The following is a 27152-nucleotide window of genomic DNA, read 5'->3' on the forward strand; positions in this document are numbered from 1 at the left end:
ATAATACAGTTCCAGATGGACAGAGGTATTTACACATTCCCTTTTCTGTAGTTTGTGCTAATGTATTATTCTTTCATTTCACTTTATTTTATTACATTTTATTTCATTTTATTTTTTATAGATTATAATGGCATTCAGACGAGATATACCTCACTAACGAAGAAATAGAAGAAATAATAAACAGTGACGCATTCTATAATGCGGTGTCAGATGATCAGGACCATATTGATATCTCCGTATGTCCTCCTGAAGTAGACTGTATGACCGACGAAGAAGACAAAAATGGTACTAGGTCCTGTTTACACTTATGCTGGAAATGGCCCTCGTAAATGCCTGGCTCTTCCACAGACTAGTACATGGAAAAATGCACTGGATTTGCTGAGTTTCAGACGTGCTGTTCCAGTTACATACCTGAAATTGGACACTGGAAGACCGAATATTGGACGTCCAATGGAATATCCATCAAGTGCATTGAGAATGACACCAGACACCATGTTTGATGGAATTGGTCATATGATTGACAAAAGAAGCACGCAAAGAACATGTATACGAGCTAAATGCAACGGGAAACTAAAAACATATTGTGTTAAACACCGTGTAACACTGTGTGTGAAGTGTTTTGTACCATTTCACAAGAAATAAATAGTTAAGACTTGAATAGCTTAGTATGCTATACGATACTGTTAGATCCCAGCGTCCTATTTTGAGGACGGCCATTAATCAGCATGTATAAATATTCTTTGGCCAATTTTGTACTTATTGCGGTTCATACACTAAATATATTATAATTAAGGAATAAAAAATTCAAATTAAAAAATTAATTTGGGACTTAATGGGTTAAGAATTTTTAATTAGATATTGTCTTTTAATATGATTGTCCCTTTCTCTAATAATATTTTGGTAAGAATTTGCTATCTAGGCCTTCAGCCGTCAAATTGTTTTTTGAGTTATTACTATCGGGGCCTTCAGCCGACAAATAATTTGAATTTCTGGTCAATAAGACCTTCAGCCGTGAATGCAATTTGTCTAAGGAATTTTTAATTATATATTGTCCCCACCAAGAGTGGAGGGCAGCGTGGCGCCGAGTGCAGTGCAGCGCCTTTCCGTGTGTGGCGGACAATCTATGTAGATAGCCATCAACTGCGTGGAGAAAGCGTGGGTTACTGGAAACTAAGTATACTCTCATAGAGGGTCTATTTCTCATCCTCACAACTGCGAGGCCAACGGCATAGGCGAAAAAACACGAGATTGCCGTAATGGTGCGCGGCGTCAGGAGTGCAGCAGTGAAGTCAATCTTTTTTGGTAGTAGGGGAGAGTTTCGTGTTATGACTGGCATCTGAAGGAGAGGCGTTACTTTGGCGGGATTCTCTAGCTGGAGAGGAATCTCGCAGCTGGGCCGCAGTGCTTCTCAATTTTGCAATTGGTAACTGGCACTGGTTGACAGGAACGAATTAGCAGGGTGTCAATGAGGGCCAAAAAAGGGTGCACTTGGGATTAGGACACAGAGGTGTCCGCACCGACTTCGGCTTAGAACGCCAAGTACGGTAGCAATAGAGGAAAGACTTGCCGTGGCATCGCGGCTGAGCCCGCATTATCCTCTAGTTGCGAGAGAGGACTGACGATATCGTCTTCACAAGGGGGCCAGCACATCTGCAGCGTACGGCTCAGCGAATGACAGCCATATTTACGTTGAGCATAATTCGCAGAGCCGGCTGTTGTGGCCGAGCGGTTCTAGGCGCTTCAGTCCGGAACAGCGCTGCTGCTACGGTCGCAGGTTCGAATCCTGCCTCGGGCATGAATTTGTGTGATGCCCTTAGGTTAGTTAGGTTTAAGTAGTTCTAAGTTTAGGGGACTGAAGACCTCAAATGTTACGTCCCATAGTGCTTAGAGCTATTTGAGCCACAATTCGCAGCATCGGCAGAGTAGCTTAATTCGATTTCACGCTTTTGGGATCAGGACGATCGCCTGTCTCACTTGTACTGAATGTGTGAACTTCTGGAGATAGTCACCAACTTCCAGTCACTACTTCCGTCAGGAATTTGCAGGATTATAGAGATTTCTGATATCGTTGTACTTTATTAGAGTGGAAACTCTCAAGTGGGCATAGATGCGGGAGGAACATTTCTATATCATCAGGTTCAGGTTTAACCAAATCCCCCACTTTAGTATCTATGCATAGGGCTGTAATTTCGCGTTATCCACTTAACTTTGCGCACAATTAGAATTTAAAAGATGATTCAAATGGCTCTGAGCACTATGGGACTCAACTTCTGAGGTCATCAGTCCAAAAAAAAAAAATGGTTCAAATGGCTCTGAGCACTATGGGACTTAACATCTATGGTCATCAGTCCCCTAGAACTTAGAACTACTTAAACCTAACTAACCTAAGGACATCACACACATCCATGCCTGAGGCAGGCTTCGAACCTGCGACCGTATCAGTCTCGTGGTTCCGGACTGAGCGCCTAGAACCGCTCGGCCACACCGGCCGGCTAGAATTTAAAGAACAGATCTTAGTGGCCTGCCCTCTACTAACCAAGCGGGGATTGCCTACGTTTTATTCGTTTGTATTCTGGGGAAATTGTAATTGTGATGGAAAATTATATGAGTCAATATTTCACATGCCGTATGCTGCATGAGCGGAAACTAATATAATTAGCTTTGCTATCCCTGAGCTGAAAATGTTCGTTAACACTCCCATTCCACCCTGGAAAGCTTAAAAATGAGGAATTATGTATTAAAGCTAATTCAAGACGATGATGGAAGCTGAAGAAATGAATTAAAATTTGTGCTACGGCAGGGACTCGAACCCAGATCCTCTTGGTTATTTGCAGATGTGCTAAACATTAAACGACCGCGGCCCTATGGTCAACAGTGCTGCACTAACTACACAAGTCGAATCCCCCCCAACATTGTCACTATTGCCAGGGCTCTCCGGCATTGGAATAACACCCCAGCGATAGACGTGGTCTTATAGATTTCATTTCTTGAGTTTCCGTCATTATCACTGATAAAGATGAGACTTAAATGTCTCGGGAAAAATTTAATTATAAGATATAATTGAACACTTCAAATACAGACAGCGTGAAAGACGACGTTACAGAGTATCAGGAATAACGCTACATAGAAACAACATGCGCTCGCGTCTGTCCTCTGAGAACCCAAATAAGACAAGCTCGACAAGCATTTCGCTACACGGCTGTCCCCAGCAAAGCTAGGAATTGGCAACATGGTTGTAAATACTTTGCAACCCTGTGACAGAGGATTTACTTCCGCCTGTGATCTTGAACTGTTCCGTTAAATTCACTTGGCATTCCCTTTTCACTTCGATGACTGACGCTACGTAATCCTCATTTAAGATGAGACGATGAGACAGAAAATTTAATTTTTGGAGACCAGGAATGCCGCACTTCACATAAAAACTGTTCTTCAGCGTCGCGTTATAAGAGACATCGATAAATACTGTGACGAGAGAGACCAGATCCCAGCAGCGTCTAGATAGCCCTGTGGTTCTACACATTTCATGTCATACAAGGACGACGTGAGCTCTCAATTCTAATCACGGTGCAGACCAGTGCATTCTAGATTCATATTTTCCGTTTTATTTAATAGATTGACAGATTTCTAGAAGAAATTCTTTGACAACGTTTGAAGAGAACCTTTACACATTGAGTCTTCTCACAAGTTCGACTCAGTAAACTGTGCTAAACGTCACATATGTCTGCTTTGTGAATCCCAAGCTTCTTCACTACACGAACGTCTCTGAAGAGCTTTGACTCGACCCTCAACAAGACGAATTCGGGTTTTGTTTGTAATGTACGACCCATGTGTCAGAGGAATAGCTATGAAATGTGTATAGTTCCTATGTACTAAAACTGTGTAATAGTAATTAGGCACCACTACAGACGTTCGCGGACATCGCCTTCAGCAACTTTCTTCCACTTTGGGCAACTTCAGGACTGGGCAATTTTGTTGATTCAAATACAATTCAGTACCTTAAATATCACTTTCGGTCAGCGATAAGTTCTCCTTGAATCCAGACGAGATCTTCAGAATGTGCAGCGTACCTGCGTTGCTATAGAGCAAGCACTGTAGGGCATTCACACGGTTTATTGCATGCCTTTATAGTTAGAAATCGAAAGACGGCAGTAAAACTGATTATCCCCCAGTCATTCAATGTCGCTTGACGAATGCATACGAATTCGTGAGGAAAAAGTTGCATGTAGATATAAAAAATTAATAATTACGCTAAACAACGTACTGACGTACTCTGGATCACTACCTATAAAATAAATTTTGAACCATATTTATGTTTTGCATATTAGTTTAATACAATACTCATCATATAAAAACGGGTCCATAAATGCAATGTAGAACATCACTCAACAACAGTAAAGTATTTTATACTCTCCAAAGAGATGAGCTGAGCGGTAGCTGACACTTTTGACACAGGGCGAGGGAGCGCAGCTTCCGTGTGTCAGCAAATGGGCCCTGGAGAGGTGTAGTGAATGCGGCTTTCAAAGGCAGCAAAAAAAGGTACTGAACGGAACCGTTATTACCTGTCTGACAGAAACTGAAATACACTGGATCTGTGCTGCAATTAAACTCAGGCCTTCAGCGTTCGGGTTACTGGGGCTATAAAAATTTTGAAAATGAACGCTTTCGACCGCGAGACATTGCATTTAGACGACGTGCTGTTTGCCGCCAGACCACGGGTGCAGACGTAGCTGAACAACTCGAACAAGAAACAAAACTTTCTCCAGAAACTCCCGCAGCCTACATTTTGCCAGGTTGTGCAGACAACTGGACTTAGAATACTATCAGCGTGGCCGCGTTGCTGTTGGTATTGACATCTGGAAGTTTGGGTGTGGCCGAGAGTCGTGCACGGGTAGCCAAATGGCAAGGCGACCGCTCGCGGTAAGCGGGAAATCTGGGTTCGAGTCCCAGTCTGGCACAAATTTCCATTGTCGTCATTCTACAGCTACTGGTAGCCATAATTCGCAATTGCGAATTCATCTTATGTTATTTGTCCCATGTTGCGATCGGTGCGGACTTCGACTCGGCAGCCAGGTTTTATGTCGGAGAGTGTATGTGAGTTTCGTGGACACTTAATGGCGACGATGACACTGTACTACATGTGAGTTATTTTGAACCATATTTATGCCTTGCATATTAGTTTAATACAATACTCATCGTATAAAAACGGGTCGAGAAATACAAATAATTGACTTTTTTTTCCAGAGCATCATTCAACAACAGTAAAGTATTTTATACCCTCCAAAGCTGAGCCGCTATGTGAGCGGATTAAGAGTAACTTAGGCACGTCTTACAAGAGACATGTGTGCTACCTTGTGCAGCGAGAGAGCAAATGTGTCCAGATAGCAAAAGTGTATAAGTGACATGTAATAACTTCACTGGTGGTTATTTTTTAACTCAATACTACGGTATCAATTAGCAGTTGCATCAGAAAACCAATATAACGAATTTTTTGAACAGTGCCCGAAGGAGGTCTATGTATATGACCGAAATCACTACTAACTTGGTGAAGGTTTTGGTGACACTTGACAGTGTAGCTACACAAACATATCTTTTACGAAACATATGACAACCGTTGAGCATCATTTTGTTAAAATGTTTTCACGTTTAAAACCTTTGAACCCTGGGTCACTGTACACTTCAATGTCATCGTGTCACACTTCATCATAAACCCTTGTTGCCCGTACGTTTTCATACATATTCCTATCTTGGATTATTTCTGTATGTTGCAATTTCACTAACATTAGCGTATAAATCAGCAGCCATACTTACAGCGAGAATCATGAAGAAATTGTCGAGAAATCCGAATCCAACGAAGGGAAGGGCGTTGTGGATAGCAACTGAAAAAGAAAAAGTCGACACTCAGTTAGTAATCGCTGACAGGTACTGTATCAGTGACAATAAGAAATTTTTGTAACATGTAACTTCAGTGATTTTAACTGTATATAAGAATAAATATTAAGTCTAAATCGCAATTTCTTTTCTTTCCATTCTGACCACGGGTTATAACAAGCATTATCTGACAAAATTTTACACAGAGTACATAAGGATCCGGTGCTCGGACCCTCTATGGACTGCCGAGAGGTAGCCGCCCCCGACAGTTGACACCTAACACTACTAAATAATGACCAAGTGAGACAAGAAAGAACAAAGAGCTAAAAGAAAACCTAATCTTATGGAAGGAACGAGGTAAAATTAATCAGGAATGGCATGAGTATGCACACCCTCAAAAGAAACGGCATCTAAACGAAAGTACTAAAGAAAAGACGATGAAAGGACGATAAAATTGTGTAGCTACATAGAAAGATGATAACACTAAGACGCTAGAAAGTACTTAAAAGCTTCAAAACACACAGGTTTCTTCAGTTAAGTGAATCACATTATAACAACATTCCTAATGAAGATAGTAGCATACTATATTCACTATTAGCTGCGATGAAGTTTTCTTCGAGGTCCTAAAACACCCTTATGACAGTTACTAGTCTGACTTCCTTTTAAACAAAATCGGGATCCAAATTTAAATTTTGCTGGGTTGTGTGTACGTAACCACTACACTAATGTGACGAAAGTCGTGCTATAGTGATATGTACATACACAGATGGCGATAGTATGGTTTACACATGGTAAAAAAGGACAGCGCATTGGTGGAGCTGTCATTTCTACTCACCTGATTCATGTGAAAAGGTTTCCGAAGTGGTTATCGCCGCACAACGGGAATTATCAGCAGACTTTGAACGCAGAATAGTGATTGGAACCAGTCATATGGGACATTCCATTTCGGAAATCGTTAGGGAATTCAATATTCAGAGATCCACATTGTCAAGAGTGTGCCGAGACTACCAGATAGCCGGCCGCTGTGACAGAGCGGTTCTAGGCACTTCAGTTCGGAAGCACGCGACTGCTACGGTCGCAGGTTCGAATCCTGCCTCTGGCATGGATGTGTGTGATGTCCTTAGGTTAGTCAGGTTTAAGTAGTTCTAAGTCTAGGGGACTGAGGACTTCAGATGTTAAGTCCCACAGTGCTCAGAGCCTTTTGAACTACCAGATATCAGGTATTATCTCCCACCACAGACAATGCAGTGGACGATGGCCTTCACTTAACGACCGAGAGCAGGGACATTTGCGTAGAGTTGTCAGTGCTAACAAATAAGCAACACTGCGTGAAATAACCACAGAAATCAATGTGAAACGTACGACGAACGTATCCGTTAGGACCGTGCAGCAAAATAGACGTTAATGGCTTATGGCAGTAGACTACCGACGGGAGTGTCTTTGCTAACAGCACGAAATCGCTTGCAGCGTCTCTACTGGGCACGTGACCGTATTGGTTGGACCCTAGACGACTGGAAAACCGTGGCCTGGTCAGATGAATCCCCATTTCAGTTGGTAAGAACTGATAGTAAGTTTCGAGTGTGGTGCAGACCCCACAAAGCCGTGGACCCAAGTCGTCAACAAAGCACTGTTTAAGGCTCCATAATTCTGTGGGCTGTCTTTATATGGGATTGACTGGGTACTCTGGTCCGACTGAACCGACCACCGATTACAAATTCGTATGTTTGGTAACATGGGGACCATTTGCAGCCATTCATGGACTTCATGTTCCCAAACAACATTGGAATTTTATGGACGTCTGTGTCCCATGTCACCAGGCCACAATTGTTCGCAATTGGTTTGAAGAACATTCTGGGAAATTCGAGCGAATGATTTGGCCATATAGGTCGCCGGCATGAATCCCATCGAACATTTACGGGTCATAATCGAGAGGTCAGTTCGTGCACAAAATCCTGAGCTGCCAACTTTTGCAATCATGGACGCCTATAGAGGCAGCATGGCTCATTTTTGCAAGGGAGCTCCAACGACATGTTGAGTCTTTGCCATGTCGAGATTCTGCCCTACGCCGGACAAAAAGAGGTACGGAATGGCATTAGGATTACATAAAATTCGCAGTTGCAAATATGGACACCCATCAGCTGTAGAATGGAATGACGACAACGAAAATTTGTGCCGAATTCAGACTTGAACCCTGATTTCCCGCTTATCGCGTAAGATCAAATTCAAGTGATTCAAATGGCTCTGAACACTGTGGGACTTGACTTCTGAGGTCATCAGTCCCCTAGAACTTAGAACTGCTTAAACCCAACTAACCTAAGGACATCACACACATCCATGCCCGAGGCAGGATTCGAACCTGCGACCGTAGCGGTCGCGCGGTTCCACACTGTAGCGCTTAGAACCGCTTGGCCACGGCTTACCACTTGGCTATCCGGGCAGGACTCACGGCCACACCCAAACTTCCATATTCCGTCAATGGTGTGTCTACAACCTGTACTCGTGCATCTATTACATATATTAGCGTACAGGTGAAACATTTTACTTGAATGTCGCTTGCCAGGTGTCGGCGGATATATACGATATTGCAGTGCCTGGGTTATTCTGCATGCATCTCGAACAGGCACTTCGACGACTAAAGCCGTTATGAGTCGCGCGTGGTAACCAAACGGTAAGGTGAGCTCTCCCGATAAGCGGCAAATCCGGCTTCTAGTCCCGGTCCGGCTCAAATTTTCATTGTCATCTTTCCATTCTACAGCTGATGGCTGTCGGTATTCGCAGCTGCGAATACATTTAATGTATTTCATAACAGCTGTAGTCGCAGCAGTGTCTGTTTCTCTGGACATGCATTCCTGTCCAAATGACCACAATACATATCATATTAGGATATCTCCCATGAAACTTTTGTCACCTCATATAACGATCCATATTGCAAAACTATTTTATGTACCTGTCACTCGACCTCACCATTTTCTTAACTGAAAACTGAACTGCTTATTATACGTACTTTTAGTTCTCATTGTGACTGAATCGTGTCTGCAGTTTGGTGTGAAACATGTTCTAATTAATATTGTATTGTATGAAGACCTTAACAATTTCCACTTAAGTGTGTCGCTCACTGTTTAGTACTAAAATGCCACAGCTTTTAAGCGTCCACAGCAAACCAAATTCTATAATCATTACCAGATAAGAGATCTTCATTGACAGTGAAAGATGTCGTACATTCCATGTGTACGGTTGATAGTACCACACAACAGTGATCGCTTCAACCTCAGAGTCAATAAACTACAGGCATGTACACATTAAATTTATTCGGAAGTCCCAGTCCACTGCTGCCTACTCATGGCTACCCTACGTGTGGCACTGCAAGCAAATTACTAGAGGAGCTTTAAACGTCATACTTTAAATGTAAAAATTCGAAAATTTAGTAGTAAGGTTTTATCTTTAAAGTTTTTATTCGGTGTATCCTTATGCTCTCACTCGGATTACCGTGTCTGCGTCGACCAGAAAAGCTTCCATCCATCGTGAAATGTAACGATAACGAAACAAGGTTAGCAGGGCAACTCAAATACCCATTCACTCTAACTTAAAATTGCAGCTAACATTTCGTGATATTACGGCAGAGGAAGGAAAAGGTAGTAAGTCTGCTTTTATTTGCACTCCGTCTTGATTAAAAGATGGCGATATTTGTGCTGTTGGTTTTACCTTCTAATCTTTATTTTGTCGAGATGAGTACGTGTTTTTACTGCGAAGAGATCTCATGCAAAGTGGAAGGTATCTCTTCTGACGAGCTTAAATAGATCGCTCAGGTTTCTTGTCAGGCAGTCCAACGCAATGCACATTTTCTTTAGGTTAAATCATTACTGAATCATCCTGCTTCTTCCTGTCCTTGCAACAGTTTCTCCCATACAAACTTGCAACCTGTCCTTGCAAGAACAAATACAATAAAACTAAGCTGGCCAATCATCACGCAGGAGCACTATGAGGTTTGAACACCCCATTCAAGTGTTCGTCCGTAGTTGGTTGGTTAATTTGGGGGAGGGGACCAAAAAGCTAGCTTATCAATCGCCTAGGGTTAAGGAAGTATGGGGAAGAAAGTCGGCCGTGCCCTTTCAATGGAACCATCCCGGCATTTGCCTGGAGCGATTTAGGGAAATCGCGGAAAACCTAAATCGGAATGGTCGGATTGGAACCGTCGTCCTTCGAATGACGAAGGTACTGTCCTGGTTTCCTTTTTGTAAGAATTTAACTGAAGTAGAAATGGTGGTTTCGGGCATGCCTGTTGCCTAAGAGCTAAATGTGCCTTTCTATTTCTCCAAAACACAAAACTTTATTCTAAATGAACTAACCATGCGCCGTGCACTCAGAAATGAACAAGCTTTCTAAAAACTGAATCATAGACGTTATGTGAATATAAAGAACTTTGAGGATACACTTTTTCCATTTAGGATAAGAATACTTGTGTTACATGAAATTCTTTCTGTAGGGCGAGAAGGCAGTAAAAGACTACTACATACGTAGACGGCGCTCTTTGCTTTGTCACACTGTCTTCAATACTGCCGGCAAATAGCCACCCATCTGGGCCTTCCATTCTCGTTGCGGGAAATTTTCGAGTACTCTTGCATGAGGTTATATTGAAATTCGACTAGAGATTTGCTCATCCTTGCGGAGAGAACTTACGTGCAGCCGGCGTGCTATTGAATTTGGCCAGAAGGTGGAAAAGCGCAGTTTTTTTCATTCTCAATGCCGCTGTTATCTCTCGATCTTATTTTAACTCCCTCTATTTGCTGGCGTTTCAGAGCACTTATTTTAGCCTTGATCATTTTTATTCTCATGGTGTGACGTGATACATTGGTGATATCTGCGTGTAGTTCCCTTAGGCACTGGTAGTAGAATTCCACTGTGTGTCTTTCCCACTGTTTCTATTCAAAAGCGTAGCGTTTGAGTAAAGTTCGTATTTTAGGTTTTGCATGTGTTACTAACCATTCCATTTTAGTTCTGTAGCGCATCATATTACTTAAGCACATTTCTCAACCTCGCGTTAACTCGTGCTCTAGTGTCCATCAGGTGTGAGATACTGAATTTCCAGACGCACCTACCCCGAAATGTCCTTTCCCTGAGCATGTAAATCGTAGCCACAACTGCCAAATGGTCATAGAAACTCACTGGAGAAGTTTCAACGCTGAGAACACTATTTTTAGGCGGCGAGAGGCGCAGTTGCGATCTATCCTACTCATGGAATGGCTAGTAATATAAGTGATCCCTGGGTTCGTTCTTGGCTGGCTTTCCCAGGTGTCGATGAAGTGCAGTCCTTTCACTATGTCTCCCAGTTCCAGGCATAGATTAGGATTGGTCGACAGCGGAAAGAACACAGTTAAAGTCACTAGCAAGGATGATGTTCTCGTTCGCTGGAGTGATTAACCCAACTGTACTTTCCTGAAAGAAGGTAGATCGATCAAGTCTGGCTTGCGAACCGGACGGAGTGTAAATATTAATAAGCTGATCTGTGTCTGTTTCGACAGAAATTCCTCTTCCACTTGCTAACTTTTTAACACCTCTAGGTATAATCTCGTCCTTGAATAACGTGGCAGTGCCGTTTTCAGGTCCTCTATTGAGGATAGCATTGTATACTGCGATATGTTCCACTCTGTCCGTACACATTTCTTGCAAGACCATGTAGGCATTCAATTTTTGTCAAACTAGTGATTCTGTTGGTGTTAACTGTAGCTATACTGTACGATTGCAGATCAGTGCTGCTACACATTTCTGTCAGACTTCGATTCACAGTTGTGTGTTAATAGAAGTTGTCTTCCATGTCTACATAAGCTTATACGGCTCGCGTCCGCCACCGTGTATTGCCGGCGGATTACACTCCTCGATATCTTCCTGCCAAGGTGAGTTGTCCTGTGGTGTTGCAGACACGCTCACACTGTTAGGAGCGAGATTGTCAGTACGGCGATCACTACGTTCTGTGCCAAAAGTCGCGGATTCACTGCTTTGCGATTTGTTACTAAACGTTTCTCCAGAGACGGTAGATTCAGCGTCTGCTACTTGGATTGGGGGGGGGGGGGGGAGCTCGTGTTGGACGGAGTCCCTCTCCTCCTATTCTTCGTGCCTTGCCTTCAGGTGTTGCTGCCATTGCTTGGTTTTGAATACCGTCTTCCTTATCCTCCTCCCATGCTCCTAGATGGTTGGCTCTCCATGGTTCTTTTTCCCCTTCGATGCGTCTGTAGGTTGGTTATTCGTGTTTGCTGCGCCTTTTTGAATCATTACGGTATTCGTGGATTCCTCTAATTTTCCTGTACCTCGATCTGACAGTACTGCCCTTCTTGATTTCTTCGACACTTGTTTATGTTGATGATATGTCATGTAGTTTCTGCAGTACCTCCTGCGCTTCTCCTCTCAAAGTGGGCGCAATTTTGTCAGCTCCCTGATGGGTAATCCTGCGTTTTTTTCTTTTCATTTTCGTTGGTGGAGCTCGCTGGTGTTTCGTCGTTTGTCATCTGTGCTTCAATTTCGTGTGAATACTGCTTCTCGTTGTTCGGAGCTACGGTCGTGCCATTGTCTGCCTCGCTGCCTCGTTCAGTGTCAATGGGATGATCTGTAACTCTATGTTCTAGAGTTTCTTCTGCAGTGGTCGTTCTCATTCGAGTGTCGTCTTCGACGTGGCCCATAGTGTTATTAATAACTGCCACTGATGGGGTTCTACGAGCTGCTGCGACGCACGTTATCGGTATCTGTGACACAGTGGGTGGAACAGGCGCCTCCCCCGTCGGTAGTTGTGTCACTCGGCGCTGCAGACACTCAGCCCGTACGTGTCCCGTGGAGCCACATCCAGCTCATGATCGTGGCTGCCCCTCATAAATAACAATGCCCCTGTATCCACCGACGTTAGCATAGGAGGGAATATGCTTTATCAATTTTAACCTGCCGCACACCATTTGAGACCGGGAATTTATGTGCATCGGACCACTTCTCAGTAATGTTACTTAGAATGGTGCCATACGGCTTCAACACTGCATTAATCTGCTCTGGGGTTATTTCAAATGGTAGTGCGAGAACTCTAATACTTCTATATACTAAGATGGTATCTGTTCTTTCGGGCATGTCCGAAAGAACAGATACCATCGGTGACCATGCAGATCGTTAGAATGAAATTACAATGAAATGAACACCCTTAGTTGCTTACAGGCGTTGACATACGTCAACGGGGACAGATAAAAATGTGTGCCCCGATCGGGACTCGAATCCGGGATCTCCTGCTTGTAATCTAATACTTCTGATTCCAAGTTCAGCGTGAGTAAATTTAATGTTATAACCATTGCTGCGAATACGGTATTGACAATGTGTGTGTGTGTGTGTGTGTGTGTGTGTGTGTGTGTGTGGTGGGGGGGTTTCTGGACCAAAACTAGACTGTTTGCTCTGTTCTCTGTTCTGTAATATTGTTTTATACTATACACAACAAAATATGATTATGTATTGGAGAAAATGGTTCAAATGGCTCTGAGCACTATGGGACCCAACATCTGAGGTCATCAGTCCGCTAGAACTTAGAACTACTTAAACCTAACTAACCTAAGGACATCATACACATCCATGCCCGAGGCAGGATTCGAACCTGCGACCGTAGCAGTCACGCGGTTCCGAACTGAAGTGCGTAGAACCGCACGGCCACCACTGCCGGCTGCATTGGAGAAAATCGAATCTGCTTCGAAGAAATTAACATGCAAAAGACTACGGTAGATTGGTTGGTTGGTTTGCAGTATAAAGGGACCAAATTACAGGTTCATCAGTCCCTTACTACGGTAGACGACACTCAGTTAATGCCCCTGAAAATTTCCTAGTATGCTGATCTGCAGTTAATAATGTACCTACGTTTTATCTACACAGGGTGAACCTGAACACCACAGTCAAATTTTTGGATGATAAACAGACATATTTTCCGAGCATTATGGTACAACGTACCCATAGTCTCCGCCGGCTGAATAAAAATAATTTGTATTTCGTTCAATTTATTGTCTACATTTGTTTTTGTATCTGTGTCGCACTTAAAATACCTGAACGACAGTGTAAATGCCGGGGATTGCGCTATGTATCTGTGTAACGTGCTTTACTCACTCACGGTACGTTCTGCTGACAACAGTAATCCCTGTCTCACTCTCCGCCCTCAAGCTTGCATTCCGCACAGCTCGGTTCTCCATCGCGGCTGTTTTTCAGGCACCGTTCGTTGTACGCCAACACTTATAAGTAACAGTATGGATAGGTTTGCTCATGAAGAGTTGGCCAAGATGCTTCTCATGTATGGGTTTTCTGAATCCAGTGGTAGAGCGGCATAACGACGGTAAGGTGAGCTGTTCCCGCAGCGACAACAAACATTTCACAGAAGTTTTGCGTCTTGCGAGCTCCCTAGCTTGCTCACTTCGCTGATAGCTACTCCTCTCCCTGTCACATATTCATTGTTTCTTAATTACCATCATTTGACGATCGGTTGTATGATGTTCATTAATCACAATGGCTTGAGATGTAACTAATATAATTTTTATCACGTCCCTTGTCGAAACCTATAACCGAATAATACGCTGCCAAGTGACATTAATGTGACCATTTGTCAAAAGCCAGCGTAACTACCTTTTTAACACAAACCGCTGCGAAAATAACAGGAAGAGAATCAGTCAGGTTCTGGAAGGTGCCGACAGAGATGTGCACTCATTCCCACTACAGTGCCGTGGTCAGTTCCGCTAGGATTCTCGGTTGAGGATTCATTGCGCTACAGCCCCGTCGAGGTGTTCCCACAGATTCTCGATTGGGTTTAATTCCTGGCAGTTGGTGGCCAGGACAGTAGGGTAAACTCATACTGGTTCTCTTCTAACCACGCACTTACACTGCGAGCTATGTGACAGGTTAAATTGTCCTGTTGGTAGATGCCGAGGGATAAAAAACTGCATGTGCGGGTGGGTTTGATTCCCAAGGATAGATGCGCACTTGTGCTGCTCCAGTGTACCTTCCAGAATGACGAGAGCACCCAGAAAATTCCATAAAAACATTCCCTAGACCATAACGCTCCCTCCTCCGGCCTGGATGCTTCCGACTATTGTTGCAGGGGGTTTACTTTCAGGCGTTTCACACGCCAATGGCCATTTATCTGACGGAGCATAAAAAGTGTTTCACCTAAAAAGGGCACCTGTCGACACCCAGTGGACATGCAAATTCCAGCCTTCGTCGCCGATGAACCATAGTCCGCATGGTTGCATGAACCATGCACCTTCTGTGGAGGCAACATTCGCTGAACCCTCGTTGATGAGACTCTGTTCCTAACCTCTTGGTTCGTCTGGACGGTCCGTTGCTCAGCGGTCGCCCGTACACATCTCCGCAGCCATCGTTCACCCCTGTCATCTACGGTGCGTGATGCACCACGGTTGCCTCGGCGCCCGTTTTGGAAAGCTGTCTTTGCCACACACGGTATTCTTACCAGGCCATACGCGAACAGTTTACGAACATATCTAATTCGGAAATGCTTCCACCCTTGGCTCGAAAGCCAACGACAGCCCCGGACCTACGATATTTCCGAACCGGAGCAAAAACTTGGTAGTTGCGTATCCCACCTCCCACTCGAGCATTTGAGATAGGACGTCAAAATTTTAAAAAAAGAGATTTTTTAAACATATGTTCATTTTGTAGCGCACTTCTTTCTGAAGAGTTTGACGTATAGAACATATATATTAGAGGAAATATAAGACATGTTATTTGGTTTTAAGTAAGTCAAAGTGCAATGCCACGTCTCTTCACACAGTATTCTTCTATTGCACGTTACTGTATTTTACTCTGTGGAATTCAAACGTGTATATTTTGTAATGGAAGCCATCAAACCTACATTCAGGACAGTAGATAGTAAAATGTCCTGTGATGCCTCTCCTGCTCCCAGTCAGTCGGTTCGACATCCTATCTCTCATAAAAAAGAAGAAGAAGAAGTAACAACTCACAGTTAATACTGGGTGGGATTATTTGTGACCGGGAGAATAATAACTCTCCAGAAAATTTGCATTCTTCATTGCCTATTAGCTAACAACTTTCTCTTTTGCGTGACATAAAGTTAAATATGGAAATGGAAATGATGTCCCATCCTTCTTGACAGAGCGTAGAGGAACGATGCGGGAGACCCGCACCGACGTACTAGGCAAGGTCCTAATGGAGGTGGTTTGCCGTTGTCTTCCTCCGACCGTAATGGGGATGAATGATGATGATGATAAAGATGACACAACAACACCCAGTTATCTCAGGGCAGGCGAAAATCCCTGACCCCTCGGGGAATCGAACCCGGGACCCCGGGCTCGGGAAGCGAGAACGCTACCGCGAGATCACGAGCTGCGGACAAATTTAAATATAGGAAACATAAAACCAATAAAGACACGAGACAAGCAAGACAGTAAACATATTTTCAAACCTTAGGTCCAAGCATTGTTTTCTCTCTAATCTCGACACAGCTTTCCACAGCGCGTTTCCCTTTCTGCGAAAAAATCTGTTACCTCATCAAGGTTCGTCAAACGTTTCGCTACATAAAAAATTAAAATGTCGTTGTCTAATACTGAAAAAAGCTATTAATACGAATAGTACCCAAGAGCGGTGTGGTTTCTCGATTTGATTACGTCTATTTCGTCACAGCCTGCTAGATAAAACGAATTAGACCATTTTAATATTGCAGCAATTGCAACACTCGTCAAAGAAGTGAGAGTGTTTCGGCACAAATGATCATTTTTATGGACCTCGTTTACATAAATAACGCGACAGAATATAATTTACGAAGTACCAATATCAAATGAGTATTAGGTCTATTACAAGCAAAAAGTTTTATGTTAGAAAATAGTTCCACATTTCATTCAAAAGCTCCAGTTGATCGAAAAGTAATAGTAGTCCGAAATTTTTATATAAATTTGGAATCATCATATTCTACCATATAATTTGTGTGATGTCCCCGTTTCTTCTCCTTCCTCGTTCTAACAAACAATCCTAATTCTGTAACTATTGCTGCCACTGTCAAAACGTACTGTCCGGTTATGTTCACTAACCCTCCCAGAATCACCAGTTTAGTTATCCCGCATTTACTCTCCTGTTAGTCATTATTACGTGTTCGTACAACGCGTTTCCGCGCTATACCGCGAATACAACTTAAGCGCCTGGTAACCAGGGACTGTACAACTGGCCTTTAGTAGTGTAGCGATCTGGCAAAAATTTTCTGTCAAAATTTCAGATAATATATAATCTTTCTTACCTGTTGATCCTGTTAGTCGTTTATTTCCACTCTGGTAGTCTGAATCGATGGATTTCGCTAATAATTATAATAACGCTTATCATTCGCGCACCCAATCAACCACACAAACAAATAGCGCTTGGCATTCACCCGTTCGCATTTATTCGGATCAGCTCGTATATTTCCGTCCACTTTTGTCTGTGGGAAAGTTTATTATTTCTAGACGTGACGGGGATTTCCCTGGCAGAGGCGTACACTATGCACCCACTCTAAAATCAACTTATGGTTCGTTCAGAAATCAACTTAGAAGGTGTTCAAAAATCAACAGGGATGCGTTTCAAAGTCATATGAACCATCGATAGATCAACGTGCGCTGGATGCTGGACGCTTTGTGAAACAAGTTTTTTTTCTTCAATAATATGAATTTGTCACCCCCATAAATTGCTACCGGGGGCATAGACCCCGGTTTGCCCCTCCCTCCCCCCTCCCCCCCTCCCTTTCCCTCCCTACATCTGGACTTGGAAGTCAGGTAAATCGCTTCGTTTCTGCTTTACTGCAACGACGGCACTGTTTTCCGCGTCCGCCCGACACGCTTTATATACTCTGCGCCATTTGTGGTAGCACATGCTTTCTGTGAGTGATTATTGCACGTTGAAGTCGAGAATAAGCGGTGGTCACATTACTGTGACAGGACCGTGTAGTAACAAAATGATGCTACGATATTCGAATAAAATTCATGTATGCTTCAGTCGTGGACGATATTGTTTACTTTTCAGTATTCTTTACTATTCAATATTCTTCTGACACACGACAGTACCATCAGTACACTACTCGGCTACCATTCAACTACTGTCTGCGACAGGTTGCTCGCGATCGACCACATCAGCAGACTGTACTTTAACGACTGCTGTGCTGGCGCGCGCTGGAAAGTAAGCAACCGCAATACTCGTAGTTGAGCCCAGAGAAGCTTAACCGCGCATTGTCACGTCTCACAGAGGTTGCATTTGTTCTCGTATCGATCGATATGCAGCAACGGTGACCTCAGAGTCTGCATACAGGCGCCTACGGTAAACCGGATCTTTCCGTATTAAAATGGAATATATTACAGACTTTTCACTGTTTTGAAGATGTTGTAGGCAATAAACGAAACAAAACACTCAGGACATAGCACTGAACAACACCCGAAATTCTGTCGATGGTGTTTGCGTTCACCAGCCTACAATGATATAGAGGAAAATTGAGGAAGACAAGTTTGTGGCATATGCATATATATTACCATTTTTATTGGGTATCTTTGCAATGTTCGCGTCCACGTAATTTCACATGTATCAACCACGCAGCCCCTACTGATAGTGACGTCTGTGGTAAAAAAAATTGTAAACATAAAAACAAGAACCTAATGCGAACTATGAGAAATACATTACTTATAAATTTCTATGTGAAAAAGAAAACAATTTAAATCATCCATACAAAACTGTAAAGCCTTGTGAATTTTATTTGAAGTTAATGTTCGAACAGCGACTGATAATCGTAACGTTAAAGTATATTCAGTGTCGACAGAGCGCAGACGACTGATGAACACCGCCGAGCACACTTCTACCTTTCAGGAAGTTCACAAGTGTGTAGATGTGCTGCATGAGTCATCTTTACTCATTGGTCTGAAAATAATGTCCGTGCCGATTCTAAGCTCGTCTTCGATTTCTGGATCAGCTCCTTTCTGTACGATGATGAATGACGCCAACCTAATTGCATAGAAGCTGATAACACGTATGCTTTGCTCCCGCCACTGCTAAGGACACAGTAGAGAGTCTAGGTCCGGCAATCGGTAGACGCGATGTGCATGTGCAGACAAACAAACGATTACAATTTCAGGAACACTGGATGATTTATTCAAGAGAAAGAGCTTCACGCATTAAGCGATTCTCCACTTGTCACATTTATCACGCAGTTACTCGGATTGGCATTCATTGATAGAGTTGTTGGATGTCTTCCTGTTCAATTAGCGGGTTAGATGGTCAAAATCCCGAGCTGCCCATAATGCTCCAAACGTTGTCAATTTGGGAGGGATGCAGCGACCTTGTTGGCCAAGATAGGGTTTGGCGAGCACGAAGGTAACTCTCGACGTATACAGGCGGGCATTATCTTGCTGATATATAGGCCTGAACGGCTTTCCATGAATGGCAACAGAAGATGGCGTAGAATATCGTCGACATAACGCTGCGCTGTAAGGGTGCGGCGGCTGATAAGCAAAGAAGTGCTGCTACGAAAAGAAATGGCACCCCAGACCTGGTTGTCGGATCGTGTGGGGCGTTAGCTAGATTGGTCTCCTACTGCTGTCTGGGGCGTCTACAGACGCGTCTTCTCTGGTCATCGGAGCTGTATTCGAAGAGGGACTCATTGCTTAAGACAAGTCTACTCTATTAGATGCGATTCTAGGTCGTGAAAAGGGATTCACAGAAAACCTTTGTCAGAAGAACACATAAATTAGTATGGCATCTGGTACGGCGTGTTGGGGTGGTTAATTTGTTGGGAGGAGAAGCAAAGGGAAAGCGGTTGGATCACACAAATCTGTCAATAATATTGATGGACAGTCGACGTATCCAAAGACGAAAAATTAAGCAGGCGATAGGAGGAAAAGGATGGCTTCTTGTTATTAGTAAGACTGAAGATTCCAAAGGAAATATTTCCTTCAGGACATTTTTACCTAGTTAATAGACAACAAACCACCGAAACTGCTTTGATGGTCAGGCCATTTAGTACGGTAGGGAACTGGACCTTAGGCGATCACATGACCCACAGTGTCAACATAAAAAGAAACGACTCTCTTGTTCTTTAGCGTGAGCTCTGCTACGACTGAGGACGATAGTCATTTCTTGGCGTACAATGTAGTTTCATGGCGTACAGTAAAGCGGGGTGGACTATCTGTATAGCAGCAACACACACGTGTCCTTATCGCAGCGCCGGTCGTAGTCCTGATTTACGACGGCTGCAGGCGGCCTTCCGTCGTCGTAAACCCGCAAACTGCCAGCCATCAGACCAGATAGAAGAATCTGTGGACCCGCTGCTGTACTGAGATAAATCGGCAGAAGACAGCTCTCGGTTAGTAAATATTGAATTTATTGTTTAAAGCCCAGTTTTATTGTAATTATGAATGGGGTCATTCATTCATTAGACCAGCGTACTGTATTTTGAGCAGTACGATATTAAAAGCGTCTTTCCGATTGGATCATTTACATTTATTTTCTTTGATGCAACTTTTTTCGTTTTACGTTCTTTGATCTGTTCGTGTGGAACATGCATAACGAAAATACAATGCTCCTAGCAGATATGACGCTAGTATCGTGTAGCGATGCTTCCAGGTGTCATAATGGCCTCACTGCGGCGAGGAAGGAAGTCCACATGTTGCTTCATCTATGCCACATCAATATGAATCCCATCATTGGTGATTAAATACCACACAACTATCAAAGTGCGTGTATGCTGACTGCTACATTTCGCTCTCCGTTCCGAAAGGTCCCATCATTTTCTATTTAGCGAGCCAATAGTGTTAAAAAGGAGCCTTCATCTTCAACAAGCCAGGAACGTATGCATGAAGCCCCGTGAACTCGGTTATTGTTTCTTTGAAGACGGGAGTGTCCACATCATACTCATCATGAGCTGTAGAAGAAAGGGCAACACTTGGCCACCGAGGATGTAGAAATAAATACCTCGGTTCCTGTTCATGGTAACTTGAATGAGTGCGCACAAGTCATGGGACGAATAACACCTCCAAAACGTCACAGAACCACCTAGCGCACGATATACCACCTCGACACACTGTGGGTGCAATGCCTCATTACGCCGTCGGTACACTAGACACCTCGCATCATTTGAAAGGGGACAAAAGAGCTACTCGGTGGACTGCACTACGAGCCTCCAGTCAGATACCGTCCAGCTTCTTGATAGAAGTTTCCCACACTGAGAAATGAGCTGGAGCAATCTGTTTTACTTGGTAAAAAAAACTCCCTATAGCCAAGATGGCTCAAATAGCTATTTATTTTCGATAACCGGTTTCGACGGAATTTGTTCTCACCTCCTGGTCTTCAAAATTTATTGTTTCATAACGTGTTCATTGTCAGTTAGTACCTCATGCCAAGTTCTCATATTAGTGGATAAAATGTACACTATGTGATCAAAAGTATTCGGACACCTGGCTGAAAATAACTTACAAGTTCGTGGCACGCTCCATCGTTCAATCAGGTGCTGGAAGGTTTCTTGAGGAATGGCCGCCCATTCTTCACGGAGCGCTGCACAGAGGAGAAGTATCGATGTCGGTCGGTGAGGCCTGGCACGAAGTCGGCGCTCCAAAACGTCACAAAGCTGTTCTGTAGGATTCAGGTCAGGACTCCGTGCAGACCAGTCCATTACAGGGATGTTATTGCCGTGTAACCACCCCGCCAGCGGCAGTACATTATGAACAGGTGCTCTATCGTGTTGAAAGATGCAATCGCCATTCCCGAATTGCTCTTAAACAGTGGGAAGCAAGAAGGTGTCAGGCAAAACAAGGGGTGCAAGCCTACTCCATGAAAAATACGACCACACCATAACACCACCGCCTCCGAATTTCAAATGGTTCAAATGGCTCTGAGCACTTTGGGACTTAACATCTGAGGCCATCAGTCCCCTAGAACTCAGAACTACTTAAACCTAACCAACCTAAGGGCATCACACATATCCATGCCCGAGGCAGGATTCCAACCTGTGACCGTAGCGGTCGCGCGGTTCCAGACTGTAGCGCCTAGAACCGCTCGGCCATCCTGGCCGGCTTCCGAATTACGCTGTTGGCACTACACACGCTGACAGATGACGTTCACCGGGTATTCGCCATACCCACACCCTACCATCGGATCGCAACATTGTGTACCGTGATTCGTCGGCACTCCACACAACGTTTTTCCACTGTCCAATGTTTACGTTCCTCACACCAAGCGAGCCGTCGTTTGTCATTTACCGGTGTGAAGCAAATACCTTCCGCACTGGCGGAATGTTACGTGATACCACGTACTTATACGTTCGTGACTATTACTGCGCCATCTATCACAAAGCGAAAAAAGTGGTCCAACTAAAACATTCATATTTCTTTACGTACAACACGAGTATGTAATAAGAAATGGGGATTCCTATTTTGAAAAACGCAGTTGATATCCGTCTGACCTATGGCAACGCCATCTGGCGGGCCAACCATAGCGCCATCTTGTTTCCCCCTTCAAGCTAGACGAGTTTCGTTCTTTGTAGTTTTTTCGTTTGATATTTATTTCGTGAGATATTTGGGCCGGTCACTATCAATGGACCACCCCCGTGTTCATTTTAATTGAAGACATTGAAATATCTCGAAAACTAAACATCGGACGGATAAAAAAAGATTATAGTTCCCATTTTTTTGTCTCAGATGGGGACCACGTCTGCCGGTCCACTGACCAGTGTACCCATTTCTATTCCTGTGATTACAGCGCCATGTGTGACGAAACAAAGAAAATGCTTCAGACCAAACAAGTATGTACATTTTGACGTAGAATCGTAAACTGCAACAAAATGTAGCCCCCACCACCCACGTACGGGGTGGGGTGGCGGATCGACTGTGGTATCGTTGGGTGTCCACCCCCCCCCCCCCCTCCCCCCGAAACAAACAAATAGGAATCATACCTTGTTTTGGTCCGATGTATAGTTTTCGAAATATTGCAATGTCTCCAATTAAAATGAACAGTATAAATTAGTACACACCTTTAGAGGTTTCCAAATTTTATTTATTGTTGCAACAGTGCACATTAAGTATATGAAATTACTACATTTACATATCAATAGCACACACGGTTCTGAGATACCACGTATCAACCCTTACTGAAACGCTCATGATAGTGCGCGTTGTAGCCTCCACGGTCGGCTATGTAGAGCTGAATCTGGCATCCAGTCGATCGTACAGAAGGCGAATACTGTCCTGCGACAGGTTATTGCAACCCTGATTAAGCGGTCCATGTAGTTGTATAAGAGGTTCGAGTCCTCCCTCGGGCATGTGTGTGTGTGTTTGTCCTTAGAATAATTTAGGCTAAGTAGTGTGTAAGCTTAGGGACTGATGACCTTAGCAGTTAAGTCCCATAAGATTTCACACACATTTGAACATTTTTTTCCGTTCTGTAAGAGTTGTTGCTCGACGAGTCGCGTAAGTCACTCAAATCCCACACGCGCTCGCCTGAAGTCCGGAGATCGTGCTGGCCGGGTAAGTTGCTGCAAGTCTTGCACAGGCGTTGAATTCACGGGCAGTGTGTGGGCGAGCATTATCCTGTTGGAGTAACACATCACCTTCCTGTACCAAGAACAGCAAAAGAACAGGTCTAACAACATTCTGCACTTACCAAGCGTTGGTTAGCGTCCCTTCCGGAAAAAGCAAACGTGAACGAGATTTGCAGCCTGTCGCACTCCAGACCATAAGTGTGTCTTGGACGAATTCAATCTGCGAGACAGCGTTCACCAGGTCTTGACGTATGCGCAAACGACCATCACTTGCCTGCAGCCAGAATCTTTCTTCGCCGAAGGCCACGGCGCGCCATGTCACCTTCATAAGTGATCCTCTGATGATGGCACGAGTGGCTGCGTGGTTTGAGGCGGCATGTCACGGATTGTGCGGCCCCTCCCGCGGGAGGTTCGAGTTCTCCCTCGGGCATGGGTGTGTGTGTTGTTCTTAGCATAAGTTAGTTTAAGTAGTGTGTAAGTCTAGGGACTGATAACAGCAGGTTGGTCCCTAGCAACCCAAGAAATTATCGGCAATCTGTTTAATAGTATAAATATCGTAAATAATGTTTAAGTGATTTTTATGCTTTGATGCCTGATAATGAAACGGGTCGTTAATACATTACTGTTACACGATTAATAATCCTAAAAACGTGACTGGCTACGGTGCATATACACATCCTGTACTACTCTCTCTACTGCGCTGTGCGCTGTTGGCTGTACCGAACAAAGTCACCCACAGCCGCCTTTGTGCGAGAGCAGAACCGGAGTCGTCGAGAAAACAGTGAAGGCAGCAGGCAGAACGAGACGTCCTTTTGAGCCTGGCCGCCAGGGACAAGTGGTCGCATTCGTCACCGCAGTGTGACGGCCCGGCTGGCGGCAGGGAGGCGACGCAGATGCAGTGCTCGTGTCGCTTTAGCGGGACGTTCACTGCTACTTCAGCCGTCTGTCGTCTATTGTCTGTGGTAGCTCACACGGCAGCAGTGAGCACTGGGGAAGCAACGGTTTGATACCGAATCAAATTTCGCCATATTAGTAGGTTAGGGACTGTATCAGTCCTAAAAGGTTATGGAAATGGAGAAAAATACGTATATGCATTCCTCAATTTATTCTCCGCTTGCAGGCAAGTTACTGTTATTAACATGCTAAAGCCAGTGTTTGATGTAAACGTTAATACTGTAGAAACGGAAGCACTAAGGAAGTGCTGGTAGTTTCGTCGCTCATAAAAATTCTAAAAAGTACAATTATTTTAAATGTATTTTCCGTTCTAATATTGCCAAACACTTCCACTGTTATTAAATCACACAAAGACCAAGAATGAACAATGCTCCCTAGTTATTTTCAGCCTTATCAACATCTGCTAAATATGTATTTGTATATCTGTGTAGATGAAGAGCATGTTTCGTGATGACAAACCATGCGTTTCGTGCAACAAATCTATTTCTTACCGATTGGGTTTTCCGAAGTGAAAATGAAATAATCTTCATAAATCGAAAATAAAATCCATTTAAAAAGAATGGTTCAAATGGCTCTGAGCACTATGGGACTTAACAGCTGAGGTCATCAGTCCCCTAGAACTTAGAACTACTTAAACCTAACTAACCTAAGGACATCACACACATCCATGCCCAAGGCAGGATTCGAACCTGCGACTGTAGTGGTCGCGCGGTTCCAGATTGAAGCGCCTAGAACCGCTCGGCCATTCTGGCCGGCATCAATTTTCAAGAACAGTTCCAAATTTATATATGAAATATATCCGCAGTTGCGCATATGGACAACCATCAGCTGTCTAATGGAATGATGAAAATGAAAATTTGTGCCGGATTGGGACTCAAAGCCGGACATCCGCATATCGCGAGCGGCTGCCTAACCATTTGGCTTTTAGACCATGTCTCACGGTCACACCCTAACTTCCATATGTCGTCAACCATGTGTCTACAGCCAATCCTCGTACATCCGTTATGTATAATTCCGTACAGGGGACACATTTTGCCGGCCGGAGTGGCCGAGCGGTTCTAGGCGCTACAGTCTGGAACCGTGCGACCGCTACGGTCGCAGTTTAGAATCCTGCCTCGGGCATGGATGTGTGTGATGTCCTCAGGTTAGTTAGGTTTAAGTAGTTCTAAGTTCTAGGGGACTGATGACCTCAGAATTTAAGTCCCATAGTGCTCAGAGCCATTTGGGACACATTTTACTTGAAAGTCGCTTGCCCATGTCGGAGGATTGCAACGATATTGCAGTGCCTGTGTTATTCCCAATACCGATGCAAAGCTCCTTCGGTCATGCATGCCAAATGGTAAAACGATTGTCGGCCTGGCACAAGTTTACATTGTCGTCGTTCCATTATACAGCCTATGGTTGTCCATATTCGCAAGCCTGTTCCTTCGGACGTGTATGCAAAATGGTTCAAATGGCTTTGAGCACTATGGGACTTAACATCGGAGGTCATCAGTCCCCTAGAACTTAGAACTACTTAAACCTAACTAACCTAAGGACATCACACACATCCATGCCCGAGGCAGGATTCGAACCTGCGGCCGTAGCGGTCTCGCGGTGGACGGGTATGCATATCCGAAGGAACTTTGCATCCTAATTCGGAGTAACACGGGCACTGCAATATCGTACGTGTCGTATAATTCGATTTACTGAACAGATTATCGGAAGGGGTAAAGAGTGCATAGCTTCTAAAGGACCTAAAAAGTGTACGTTGGGAAAGTTCCATATACTGCCGGTGACAAACAAAAGTCTGTCTAACAATATATGTCCGTTGGTCGCGATCGTAGACAGTTTGAGAGAGACAGAGGAGAGTAAGCACCAAGCGGCCCCGTAGAGTTTGACAAGCGTGCATCGAGCGTGAAACTACGTAAGCGTGAGAGTTGGAAATCCCAGAGCTAACAGTGCCGGCCGTCCAGGTAATAATGGAGGCTGCATCCAAGGTCGCAGAAATGGCGCGTATTACAGACATGGAGAGATATGTCTTTGCGAGAAGGAACTGACACATTCAGAAAGCTGCTGTTTTAATGAGCAGAGGAGTCTTTTGGAATAAACACATTTGTTTCGCAAGTACTTTGGACAATTACAGGTAAAGTTTGCTAAATTTACAATATCTGTAACTTACGAACAATCAACAAAGTAAGCTACAACATATGACGCTTCAAATCAAATTGAAGAACCAGGAAAATCTACGTTCACACACGCCCATTCATGTTTTTGTAGTAGTCTGAACGCACTTCGCGCCATTGCACTATCTTTGTGTTAACTATTACTATACTTTCAGAAACGGCGTGCAATACGCAAAAATTGGCTGTAATGTTCAAAGCAGCAAAGAAAAAAGAGTGTAGATTAATGTGTCCTCATATTTTTATTGAAACATTTTCTGTGTTCTGATCATTTGGCGTGATTTTATAAATTTATAATTAAGGATTTTAGGTGGTAGCTTCAGACGCAAAACTGTAAGTGACACACCAATTCAATCAGCGCGGCAGTACGAACCTGTCGATGCAGTGATCCTGCTCCAACGTTAATTAATTACATAATGATTTGTGAACTGATATGCTTCCATTAACACGTGAAGTGGTGGGGGAATGCTTCACGCAACCGATTATAAAACAGAATACATGCAATCGAGGCAAGAGATGGATTCTAGATATTCTCGAATTTTTGAGTACTGATCGATTCTTGACACTACATTACATTTAAAGCTATATCGGACAAAAACAAAATTTTTAAAATATATAAACATTTGCCACTCAAAGTAATTTACAGCCTATCACTTGCA

The 27152-nt window shown here is 43.8% G+C and overlaps 1 protein-coding gene across 1 annotated transcript in view; it reads right to left on the bottom strand.

Annotated features, from left to right (window-relative positions):
• Positions 1 to 27152, bottom strand: part of LOC124791505 — a 528144-nt gene that overhangs the window by 41173 nt on the left and 459819 nt on the right. The window contains 1 exon segment of the mRNA XM_047257865.1: positions 5809 to 5876. Within this exon segment, the coding sequence (XP_047113821.1) occupies positions 5809 to 5876 (68 nt within the window).

This window comes from Schistocerca piceifrons, chromosome 1 (genome assembly GCF_021461385.2).
Source record: "Schistocerca piceifrons isolate TAMUIC-IGC-003096 chromosome 1, iqSchPice1.1, whole genome shotgun sequence".
NCBI classification, from domain to species: Eukaryota; Metazoa; Arthropoda; class Insecta; order Orthoptera; family Acrididae; genus Schistocerca; species Schistocerca piceifrons.